General features: G+C 55.7%; 1 protein-coding gene across 1 annotated transcript in view; it reads left to right on the forward strand.

The window, feature by feature from the left end:
* LOC140192776 (adaptin ear-binding coat-associated protein 2-like) overlaps nt 1-13,334 on the forward strand; it is a gene marked incomplete at its 5' end in the record, with an annotated part of 42,498 nt that overhangs the window by 12,804 nt on the left and 16,360 nt on the right. Inside the window, 4 exons of the mRNA XM_072250262.1 lie at nt 1,105-1,186; nt 2,212-2,320; nt 5,537-5,675; nt 8,108-8,198. Of these exons, the coding sequence (XP_072106363.1) occupies nt 1,105-1,186; nt 2,212-2,320; nt 5,537-5,675; nt 8,108-8,198 (421 nt within the window). The remainder of the gene's footprint in view (nt 1-1,104; nt 1,187-2,211; nt 2,321-5,536; nt 5,676-8,107; nt 8,199-13,334) is intronic.

Raw genomic sequence — 13,334 nt, forward strand, 5'->3', positions numbered from 1 at the left:
TGTCCCTGTCCACAGACAGACCACCGTATCCCTCTAAACCTCTCCTATCCGTGTCCCTGTCCACAGACGGACCACCGTATCCCTCTAAACCTTCCCTGTCCGTGTCCCTGTCCACAGACAGACCACCGTATCCCTCTAAACCTCTCCTATCCGTGTCCCTGTCCACAGACAGACCACCGTATCCCTCTAAACCTCTCCTATCCGTGTCCCTGTCCACAGACGGACCACCGTATCCCTCTAAACCTCTCCTATCCGTGTCCCTGTCCACAGACGGACCACCGTATCCCTCTAAACCTCTCCTATCCGTGTCCCTGTCCACAGACGGACCACCGTATCCCTCTAAACCTTCCCTGTCCGTGTCCCTGTCCACAGACAGACCACCGTATCCCTCTAAACCTCTCCTATCCGTGTCCCTGTCCACAGACAGACCACCGTATCCCTCTAAACCTCTCCTATCCGTGTCCCTGTCCACAGACGGACCACCGTATCCCTCTAAACCTCTCCTATCCGTGTCCCTGTCCACAGACGGACCACCGTATCCCTCTAAACCTCTCCTATCCGTGTCCCTGTCCACAGACGGACCACCGTGTCCCTCTAAACCTCTCCTATCCGTGTCCCTGTCTGAGTGTCGTTAATGTACCTGCCTCGACCGCTCCCCCCGGCAGCTCCTTCCACAGACGGACCACCCTCTGGGTGAAAAAGTTGCCCCTCGGGTCCCTATTAAATCTCTCTCCCCCCTCTCACCTTAAACCCTGTGCCCTCTGGTTCTCGATTCCCCGACCCTGGGGGGAAAGGTCTGTGCACGTTCACCCTATCCGTACCCCTCGTGGTTTTACACACCTCTGTAAGGTCACCCCTATGCTCTTAGGAATAAAGTCCCGACCTGCCCGACCCCTCTCCGTAACTCAGTCCCTCGAGTCCCGGCGACATCCTCGTAAATCTCCCTCCGCACTCTCTCCAGCTCAGCGGCATCTTTCATACAGCGGGGCGACCGAAACTGAGCACCGTACTCCGAGCGCGGCCTCACAGACGTCTCGTACGACTGCGACGACTCATTCGTTTTTCTCTCTTCCCCCCCGTCCCCGTCCCTCCCTTCTCTCCCAGGCCGGACAGCCTTCATCGGAGTGGGGTTCAGCGATCGGGGGGATGCCTTCGATTTCAATGTGGCTCTTCAGGACCACTTCAGGTAGGTCGGCCGAGGAGGGGCAGCGAGGGGGGAGTTGCCCGGGGGAGGGGGGTGGGTGGGAAGGGCAGGGGAGGGAAAACTTCTGAAAGGCCTGGAGGGAGTGGACGTGTGGGAGAGATATAGAGAGTGAGACAGAGAGAGAGACCAGAGAGAGACAGAGAGAGTGTGTGAGAGAGAGAGAGACAGCGAGAGAGACAGACAGAGTGTGAGAGAGAGAGGGGGAAGAGGGACAGAGAGAGAGATAGAGTGTGAGAGAGTGAGACAGAGAGAGTGACAGACAGAGACAGAGAAAGTGTGTGAGAGAGAGAGACAGCGAGAGAGACAGACAGAGTGTGAGAGAGAGAGGGGGAAGAGGGACAGAGAGAGAGATAGAGTGTGAGAGAGTGAGACAGAGAGAGTGACAGACAGAGACAGAGAGAGTGTGAGAGAGAGAGACAGCGAGAGAGACAGACAGAGTGTGAGAGAGAGAGGGGGAAGAGGGACAGAGAGAGAGATAGTGTGAGAGAGTGAGACAGAGAGAGTGACAGACAGAGGGAGAGACCAGAGAGACACAGACAGAGAGAGTGACAGACAGAGAGAGAGAGTGTGTGAGAGAGAGAGAGAGACAACGAGAGAGAGAGAGTGTGAGAGAGAGAGAGAGGCAGCGAGAGAGAGAGAGAGAGAGAGAGAGAGAGAGAGAAATAGTTAAGAGAGGAAGGAGAAGCAGAGAGAAGACGTGTGAGAGAGAGAAAGAGAGAGGGAGGGTCTTATAATCCCAGAGGACACAGCCTCAGAACAGAGGGACGTCCCATTCAGAATGGAGACGGGGAGGAATTTCTTTATCCGGAGGGTGGGTGAGTCTATGGAATTCGCGGCCGTGGAGGCCGAGTCGTTGGGAGTATTTAAAGCGGAGGTCGATGGGTTCTGGATTAGCCAGGACGTCAAAGGTCGCGGGGTTGAGAGGGATAGTAACCCAGCCGCGACAGGCCGAGTGGCCTCCCTCTGCCCCTCCACCTCAAGCTCTCGTTCCCCCCCCCATCTGACAGGTCGCTGAGGGGGGCCTCGGGGTCCCCCGCGAGGGGCAAGGAGGCCGAGCCCGAGCCCAGTTTGGACCTGGGCTTCAAGGAAGGCGAGACGATCGAACTCCATATCGAGGTAGGTCGTGGCCGGGGGGGGTGGAGCTGCGTCTCTGGCGCGGGCGGCGGGTGTAGACCGCGAGTCCTGGTTACGCGACCACTGGCGCCAGGCGGACAGTCTCCGAAGAGTTTTGACTGGGGCCGAGAGGGGGGTGGGGAGTCGCCGGTCTTGCGAAGTCACTGCCCAGAAGCTGCCGATGGTAAACTTGCTCGTGCAGAAAAAATTCGCCAAGGACGATCGCGGTCATTAGAAAACCGCGATCGTCAGCCCCCCCCCGGTCACATGGCATGGCATGTTAACGAAGGAACGAGACGGGGGCGGCGGGAGAGAGCGTTCGACAGGCCGGCCGTCGTCAGTCAGGGCGCGCAGTACGGGAGTCGGGGGGACACGTCCCGGTTGTGCGAGACGTCGGCTGGGAGTACGGTGTTCGGTTTTGGTCGCCCTGATGCCGCTGAGCTGGAACGAGTGCGGAGGGAGATTTACGAGGATGTCGCCGGGACTCGAGGGACGGAGTTACGGAGAGAGGTCGGGGCAGGTCGGGACCTTATTCCTTGGACCTTACAGAAGTGTGTAAGACCACGAGGGGCACGGATAGGGTGAATGTGCACAGACCTTTCCCCCCAGGGTCGGGGAATCAAGAACCAGAGGGCACAGGGTTAAGGTGAGAAGGGGTAAGATTTTTAACAAGACAGCTTATTCACCCAGAGGGTGGTCTGTCTGTGGAAGGAGCTGCCAGGGGAAGTGGTCGGGGCAGGTACATTAACGAGGCTCGGACTGGTGTTTGGTTAGCCTGGACATCAAAGGTCACGGGGCGAGCGCAGGAGAACGGGGTCGAGAGGGATAGTAGACTAGACCGACGGGCCGAATGGCCTAATTCTGTCCCCCCCTCGCCTCGTGGCCTAACATTGCTGCGACACGCAGCACTGTGAGCACTGAGAGATTAGTGACTTGGCTTCCGATGGCACTGGTTCCGACATCGAACGTCACCGAGGCTGTCCGGGATCACCTGGAGAGACGGAAGCGAGCGGGACGGGAGAAACCCGCAGAGGAACCGTGCGGGTTCTCGGGATAACCTACCAGCCCACCTTCTCTTCAAACCGTGCAACAGTGTGACCCCACAGAACCGACGCCGTTTTTAAAAGCAAATATTGAACTGACTTTGTCTCTTACATCCTTCACCTACACGAGGGGTAAAGACCTTTACGTTACCTCTCCGTCGAAATGTACGCTCTGCAACTTACTAGCAATTTGTCGTAAATGGTACGTACAACAGGACAATCTGGAGGAACAATTTCTATCATAGTGCATGCATTACTAAATGACAATAAAAGAGGACTGTGTGTCCTCATAATCTTAATCTAAATCAGTACAACACAGAGATGCAATTATGTCAACGTGCGTTAATCAGTCTGATGGCCTGGTGGGAGAAGCTGTCCCGGAGCCTGTTGGTCCTGGCTTTTACGCTGCGGTACCGTTTTCCCGGATGGTAGCAGCTGGGACAGTTTGTGGTTGGGGATGACTCGGGTCCCCAATGACCCTCCGGGCCCTTTTTACGCACCCGTCTCTGTAAATGTCCTGAATCGTGGGAAGTTCACGCCTACGGATGCGCCGGGCTGTCCGCACCCACTCTCTGCAGGGTCCTGCGATCGAGGGAGGTACGGTTCCCGTGCCAGGCAGTGATGCGGCCAGTCAGGATGCTCTCAATTGTGCACCTGTAGGAAAGGATTTGGGGGCCCACACCGAACTTCTTCAACCGTCTGAGGGGAGAGAGGCGCTGTTCTGCCTTTTTCACACACACAGCCGGTGTGCACAGACCACGCGAGATCCCCGGTGATGTTTATACCGAGGAACTAAAAGCTGTTCACCCTCCCAACCCCGGATCCATTGATGCCAATAGGGGTCAGCCCGTCTCCATTCATAGTCAAAGTCATACTTTATTGATCCCAGGGGGAAATTGGTTTTCATTACAGTCGCACCATAAATAATAAATAGTCATAGAACCATAAATAGTTAAATAGTAATATGTAAATTATGACAGGAAATAAGTCCAGGACCAGCCTATTGCCTCAGGGTGTCTGACCCTCCAAGGGAGGAGTTGTAAAGTTTGATGGCCACAGGCAGGAATGACTTCCTATGACGCTCTGTGTTGCATCTTGGTGGAATGAGTCTCTGGCTGAATGTACTCCTGTGTCCAACCAGTACATTATGTAGTGGATGGGAGACATTGACCAAGATGGCATGCAACTTAGACAGCATCCTCTTTTCAGACTCCACCGTCAGAGAGTCCAGTTCCATCCCCACAACATCACTGGCCTTACGGATGAGTTTGTTGATTCTGTTGGTGTCTGCTACCCTCAGCCTGCTGCCCCAGCACACAACAGTAAACATGATAGCACTTTCCCCTCTGAACCAGGCAGCATCCTGGTAAATCTCCTCTGTACCCTTTCCAATGCTTCCACATCCTTCCTATAGTGGGGCGACCAGAACTGGACACAGTACTCCAAGTGTGGCCTAACCAGAGTTTTATAGAGCTGCATCATTACATCGCGACTCTTAAACTCTATCCCTCGACTTATGAAAGATAACACCTTTCTTAACTACCCTATCCACCTGTGAGGCAACTTTCAGGGATCTGTGGACATGTACCCCCAGATCCCTCTGCTCCTCCACACTACCAAGTACTCTGCCATTTACTTTGTACTCTGCCTTGGAGTTCGTCCTTCCAAAGTGTATCACCTCACACTTCTCCGGGTTGAACTCCATCTGCCACTTCTCAGCCCACTTCTGCATTGTATCAATGTCTCACTGCAATCTTCGACAATCCTCTACACTATCCACAACACCACCAACCTTTGTGTCGTCTGCAAACTTGCCAACCCACCCTTATATTAGGGGAAAGTTTTTTCACTCAGAGAGTGGTTGGTGCGTGGAATACACTGTCTGAGTCAGTGGTGGAGGCAGATACACTCGTGAAGTTTAAGAGACTACTAGACAGGTATATGGAGGAATTTAAGGTGGGGTGGGTTATATGGGAGGCAGGGTTTGAGGGTCAGCACAACATTGTGGGCCGAAGGGCCTGTACTGTGCTGTACTGTTCTATGTTCTGTGAAAGCGCCTTCACTTCACGGGATTTCCTTTTATTCCGCCTCGCGCGCGCGCCCCGGATCGACTGTTGGTGATCGCCCATCCGACGTTAATTCTGTTCCTCTCCCCCCCCACCCCCACCCCCACCAGAGCCTGCGGAAGGGCGGCCGCTCGAAGACCCGGTCTACCGGCGGCTCGGGCTGCCTGGCCCCCCTACCCCCGCCCCCCTGCGGGAGGCCCAGGGGCGGGGACCCCTCCCCGGACACGAGGACCACCGACATTGGCGCAGGTACGGGACAGATTGTGCCGGGGTGGGGAGGGGGAGGGATGTGAGGGTTTCCTACCGCAGGCCCCTCCGACTCTCGCTCGTCCCCTTCCCCCTCCCACCTCCCTCCGCTTACCTCCCTCCCACGAGCCTCGTACCTGCCTTGGCCCCCCGACAGGGCGTCTCACACACACACACCCACCCACCGCTCTCTGTGTGGAAAAAAAACAGCTGACATCTCTTCCCCCCACCCCCACCCGCAAATACTCTTCTCCAATCACCAGGAAATTAAGCCCCCTGCGCTTCCCCCCTCGGAAAGAGTCTCTGACCGTCCCCCTGCGAGGGGAGGCTGTGGGAGAGGGGGCTTTTCTCTTTGGAGCGAAGGGGGGACCCCCCCACTTCTCTCTCTATCTCTCTCTCTCTCTCCTCTGCCAAGACCACAGGAACAGAATGAGGCCGTTCGGCCCACCGAGTCTGTCCCGCCATTCCATCGCGGCTGATTTACTATGCCGCTCAACAGCGTTCTCCAGCCTTCTCCCCGTGACCTTTCACACCCCTGACTAATCAAGAACCTGTCAACCTCCGTTTTAAATACACCCAACGACTTGCCCTCCCCAGCCGTCTGTGGCGATGAATTCCACAGATTCACCCACCCTCTGGCTAAAGAAATCCCTCCTCATCTCCGTTCTAGATGGATGTCCCTCTATTCTGAGGCTGTGTCCTCTGGTCTGAGACTCCCCCACGACAGGAAACATCCTCTCCACATCCACTCTATCTGTACCCTCTAGTCCGAGACTCCCCCACTACAGGAAACATCCTCTCCACATCCACTCTATCTGTGTCCTCTGGTCCTAGCCTGCCCCCACTACAAGAAACATCCTCTCCACATCCACTCTATCTGTGTCCTCTGGTCCTAGACTCCCCCACTATAGGAAACATCCTCTCCACATCCACTCTATCTGTGTCCTCTGGTCCTAGACTCCCCCCACTACAGGAAACATCCTCTCCACATCCACTCTATCTGCGTCCTCTGTTCCTAGACTCCCCCCACTACAGGAAACATCCTCTCCACATCCACTCTATCTGTGTCCTCTGGTCCTAGACTCCCCCACGACAGGAAACATCCTCTCCACATCCACTCTATCTGTGTCCTCTGTTCCTAGACTCCCCCCACTACAGGAAACATCCTCTCCACATCCACTCTATCTGTGTTCTCTGGTCCGAGACTCCCCCACTACGGGAAACATCCTCTGCACATCCACTCTATCTGTGTCCTCTGGTCCGAGACTCCCCCACTACAGGAAACATCCTCTCCACATCCACTCTGTCTGTGTCCTCTGGTCCTAGACTCCCCCACTATAGGAAACATCCTCTCCACATCCACTCTATCTGTGTCCTCTGGTCCTAGACTCCCCCACTACAGGAAACATCCTCTCCACATCCACTCTATCTGTGTCCTCTGGTCCGAGACTCCCCCACTACAGGAAACATCCTCTCCACATCCACTCTATCTGTGTCCTCTGGTCCGAGACTCCCCCACTACAGGAAACATCCTCTCCACATCCACTCTACCTGTGTCCTCTGGTCCGAGACTCCCCCACTATAGGAAACATCCTCTCCACATCCACTCTATCTGTGTCCTCTGGTCCTAGACTCCCCCCACTACAGGAAACACCCTCTCCACATCCACTCTATCTGTGTTCTCTGGTCCGAGACTCCCCCACTACAGGAAACACCCTCTCCACATCCACTCTATCTGTGTCCTCTGGTCCGAGACTCCCCCACTACAGGAAACATCCTCTCCACATCCACTCTATCTGTGTCCTCTGGTCCTGGACTCCCCCACTGTAGGAAACATCCTCCCCACATCCACTCTATCTAGACCTTTCAACATTCGATAGGTTTAAATGAGATCCCCTTCCTCATTCTTCTAAACTCCAGTGAGTACAGGCCCAAAGCCATCGAACACTCCTCATACGTTAACCCTTTCATTCCCGGGATCGCTCTTGCGAACCTCCTCTGGACCCTCCCCGACGCCAATGCGTCCTCTCCTGGAAATGGTGTCCAAATCTGCTGACAGTCTGCCAAGGGAGGTCTGACCAGTGCCTTGCGAAGCCTCGACATCACCTTCTTGCTTTGGCATTCCAGTCCTCTCGAAATGGACGCTGAAATTCGCAACTCTGCTCACCCAACCCGCAAGTTAACCCTCAGGCAGTCCTGTAGGCGGACCGCCAAGTCCACTCGCGACCCCCGATTTCTGAATTTTCACCAGCCCGCCGCCCCCACCGTTCCGCCTCCTTCCCGATCACCTGCAAAGCGCCCTCCAGCGGTTCGCGCGCACACGCCCTCCCTCGCAGGCCCCTGCGTACCGCAGGAGGATAATCGTCTGTTGGGGGGTTGGGGAGCTCGGTACCGTAATTGCAAGCGTAACGCTGTGCCCCTGCGTACGGCTGCAGGGGTTAACGCAGGAGACAAAGAAGGACCCCCCGTGTCGCAGGACGCTGGGCAGGGAGAGGACCTGTGGGAGCAGTTCGGCCCAGAGGGCAGGTAAGAAAATGTCAAGAGCGACCCGAGGGGCGCCTGCCGCGTCCCCGTACGCACTGCACGATCCGCGGAAACTTTTCAAACAGTCCCCCCAGAGCCCTGTGGACAACGGCGCAGTCCACAGGACCCACTGAAAATACAGACAGGCTCCTCGAGACCCCTGTAAATACTGACACACTCCCCGGGTTCCCCTGTAAATACTGACACACTCCCCGGGTTCCCCTGTAAATACTGATACACTCCCCAGGACACCCTGTAAATACAGACACACTCCCCGGGACCCACTGTAAATACAGACACACTCCCCAGGACACCCTGTAAATACAGACACACTCCCCGGGACCCACTGTAAATACAGACACACTCCCCGGGATCCCCTGTAGATACAGGCACACTCCCCGGGACCCCCTGTAAATACTGACGCACTCCCTGGGAACCCCTGTAAATACCCACACACTCCCCGGGACCCCCTGTAAATACAGACACACTCCCCGGGTTCCCCTGTAAATACAGACACACTCCCCGGGACCCCCTGTAAATACTGACACACTCCCCGGGACCCCCTGTAAATAATGACACACTCCCCGGGACCCACTGTAAATTCAGACACACTCCCCGGGACCCCCTGTAAATACTGACACACTCCCCGGGATCTCCTGTAAATACAGACACACTCCCCGTGAACCCCTGTAAATACCGAAACACTCCCCGGGACCCCCTGTAAATACAGACACACTCCCCGGGACCCACTGTAAATACAGACACACTCCCTGGGAATCCCTGTAAATACCCACACACTCCCCGGGACCCCCTGTAAATACTGACACACTCCCCGTGACCCCCTGTAAATACAGACACACTCCCCGGGACCCCCTGTAAATACAAACACACTCCCCGTGAACCCCTGTAAATACAGACACACTCCCAGGACCCCTGTAAATACAGACACAATCACCGGGATCCCCTGTAAATACTGACACACTCCCCGGGACCCCCTGTAAATACAGACACACTCCCCGGGACACCCTGTAAATACAGACACACTCCCCGGGACCCCCTGTAAACAGTGACACACACCCCGGGAACTCCTGTAAATACTGACACACTCCCCGGGACCCCCTGTAGATACTGACACACTCCCCGGGACCCCCTGTAAATACAGACACACTCCCCGGGACCCCCTGTAAATACAGACACACTCCCCGGGTTCCCCTGTAAATACAGACACACTCCCCGGGACCCCCTGTAAATACTGACACACTCCCCGGGACCCCCTGTAGATACAGGCACACTCCCCTGGACCCCCTGTAAATACAGACACACTCCCTGGGAATCCCTGTAAATACCCACACACTCCCCGGGACCCCCTGTGAATACTGACACACTCCCCGTGACCCCCTGTAAATACAGACACACTCCCCGGGACCCCCTGTAAACAGTGACACACACCCCGGGAACTCCTGTAAATACTGACACACTCCCCGGGACCCCCTGTAGATACTGACACACTCCCTGGGACCCACTGTAAATTCAGACACACTCCCCGTGAACCCCTGTAAATACAGACACACTCCCAGGACCCCTGTAAATACTGACACACTCCCCGGGATCCCCTGTAAATACAGACACACTCCCCGGGATCCCCTGTAAATACAGACACACTCCCCTGGACCCCCTGTAAATACTGACGCACAATCCCGAGACCCCCCTGTAAATTCAGACACACTCCCCGGGACCCCCTGTAAATACAGACACACTCCCCGGGATCCCCCTGTAAATACAGACACACTCCCCGGGACCCCCAGTAGATACAGACACACTCGCTGGGACCCCCTGTAGATACAGGCACACTCCCCGGGACCCCCTGTAAATACCCACACACTCCCCGGGATCCCCCTGTAAATACAGACACACTCCCCGGGATCCTCTGTAAATACAGACAAACTCCCCGGGACCCCCTGTAAATACAGACACACTCGCCGGGACCCCCTGTAGATACAGACACACTCGCCGGGACCCCCTGTAAATACTGACACACTCCCCGGGACCCCCCTGTAAATACTGACACACTCCCCGGGACCCCCTGTAAATACAGACACACTCCCCGGGATCCTCTGTAAATACAGACACACTCCCCGGGACCCCCAGTAGATACAGACACACTCGCTGGGACCCCCTGTAGATACAGGCACACTCCCCGGGACCCCCTGTAAATACCCACACACTCCCCGGGATCCCCCTGTAAATGCAGACACACTCCCCGGGATCCTCTGTAAATACAGACAAACTCCCCGGGACCCCCTGTAAATACAGACACACTCGCCGGGACCCCCTGTAGATACAGACACACTCGCCGGGACCCCCTGTAAATACTGACACACTCCCCGGGATACCCTGTAAATACTGACACACTCCCTGGGACCCCCTGTAAATACTGACACACTGCCTGGGACGCCCTGTAAATACCCACACACTCCCCGGGACCCCCTGTAAATACCCACACACTCCCCGGGACCCCCTGTAAATACCCACAGACTCTCCTGGACCCCCTGTAAATACAGACACACTCCCCGGGACCCCCTGTAAATACAGACACACTCCCCGGGATACTCTGTAAATACTGACACACTCCCCGGTACCCACAGTAAATACAGACACACTCCCCGGGACCCCCTGTAGATACAGGCACACTCCCCGGGATACCCTGTAAATACTGACATCCTCCCCGGGACCCCCTGTAAATACCGACATACTCCCTGGGATCCCCGGTAAATACTGACACACACCCCGGGATCTCCTGAAAATACTGACACACTCCCCAAGACCCCTGTAAATACAGACACAATCACCGGGATCCCCTGTAAAAACAGACACACTCCCCGGGACCCCCTGTAAATACAGACACACTCCCCGGGACCCCCTGTAAACAGTGACACACTCCCCGGGACCCCCTGTAAATACAGACACACTCCCTGGGACCCCCTGTAAATACAGACACACTCCCCGGGACCCCCTGTAAACAGTGACACACACCCCGGGAACTCCTGTAAATACTGACACACTCCCTGGGTTCCCCTGTAAATACAGACACACTCCCCGGGATCCCCTGTAAATACTGACACACTCCCCGGGTTCCCCTGTAAATACAGACACACTCCCCGGGACCCCCTGTAAATACTGACACACTCCCCGGGACACCCTGTAAATACTGACACACTCCCCGGGACCCCCTGTAAATACTGACACACTCCCCGGGACACCCTGTAAATACTGACACACTCCCTGGGAACCCCTGTAAATACCCACACACTCCCCGGGACCCCCTGTAAATACAGACACACTCCCCGGGTTCCCCTGTAAATACAGACACACTCCCCGGGACCCCCTGTAAATACTGACACACTCCCCGGGACACCCTGTAAATACTGAAACACTCCCCGGGACCCCTGTGTAAATACAGACACACTCCCCGGGTTCCCCTGTAAATACAGACACACTCCCCAGGATCCCCTGTAAATACTGACACACTCCCCGGGACCCCCTGTAAATACAGACACACTCCCCGGGATACTCTGTAAATACTGACACACTCCCCGGGACCCCCTGTAAATACAGACACACTCCCCTGGATACTCTGTAAATACTGACATCCTCCCCGGGACCCCCTGTAAATACCGACACACACCCCGGGATCTCCTGAAAATACTGACACACTCCCCAAGACCCCTGTAAATACAGACACAATCACCGGGATCCCCTGTAAATACTGACACACTCCCCGGGACCCCCTGTAAAAACAGACACACTCCCCGGGACCCCCTGTAAATACAGACACACTCCCTGGGACCCCCTGTAAACAGTGACACACTCCCCGGGACCCCCTGTAAATACAGACACACTCCCCGGGACCCCCTGTAAATACAGACACACTCCCTGGGAACCCCTGTAAATACCCACACACTCCCCGGGACCCACTGTAAATACAGACACACTCCCTGGGAATCCCTGTAAATACCCACACACTCCCCGGGACCCCCTGTAAATACTGACACACTCCCCGTGACCCCCTGTAAATACAGACACACTCCCCGGGATACCCTGTAAATACTGACACACTCCCTGGGTTCCCCTGTAAATACAGACACACTCCCCGGGATCCCCTGTAAATACCCACACACTCCCCGGGACCCACTGTAAATACAGACACACTCCCCGGGACCCCTGTGTAAATACTGACACACTCCCCGGGTTCCCCTGTAAATACAGACACACTCCCCAGGATCCCCTGTAAATACAGACACACTCCCCGGGACCCCCTGTAAATACTGACACACTCCCCGTGACCCCCTGTAAATACAGACACACTCCCCGGGATACCCTGTAAATACTGACACACTCCCTGGGTTCCCCTGTAAATACAGACACACTCCCCGGGATCCCCTGTAAATACAGACACACTCCCCGGGACCCCCTGTAAATACTGACACACTCCCCGGGACACCCTGTAAATACTGAAACACTCCCCGGGACCCCTGTGTAAATACAGACACACTCCCCGGGTTCCCCTGTAAATACAGACACACTCCCCAGGATCCCCTGTAAATACTGACACACTCCCCGGGACCCCCTGTAAATACTGACACACTCCCCGTGACCCCCTGTAAATACAGACACACTCCCCGGGTTCCCCTGTAAATACAGACACACTCCCCGGGACCCCCTGTAAATACTGACACACTCCCCGGGACACCCTGTAAATACTGAAACACTCCCCGGGACCCCTGTGTAAATACAGACACACTCCCCGGGTTCCCCTGTAAATACAGACACACTCCCCAGGATCCCCTGTAAATACTGACACACTCCCCGGGACCCCCTGTAAATACTGACACACTCCCCGTGACCCCCTGTAAATACAGACACACTCCCCGGGTTCCCCTGTAAATACAGACACACTCCCCGGGACCCCCTGTAAATACTGACACACTCCCCGAGACCCCTGTAAATACTGACACACTCCCCGGGACCCCCTGTAAATTCAGACACACTCCCCGGGACCCCCTGTAAATACTGACATACTCCCCGGGATCTCCTGTAAATACAGACACACTCCCCGTGAACCCCTGTAAATACCGAAAC

This window comes from Mobula birostris, unplaced genomic scaffold (genome assembly GCF_030028105.1).
Source record: "Mobula birostris isolate sMobBir1 unplaced genomic scaffold, sMobBir1.hap1 scaffold_2601, whole genome shotgun sequence".
NCBI lineage: Eukaryota > Metazoa > Chordata > Chondrichthyes > Myliobatiformes > Myliobatidae > Mobula > Mobula birostris.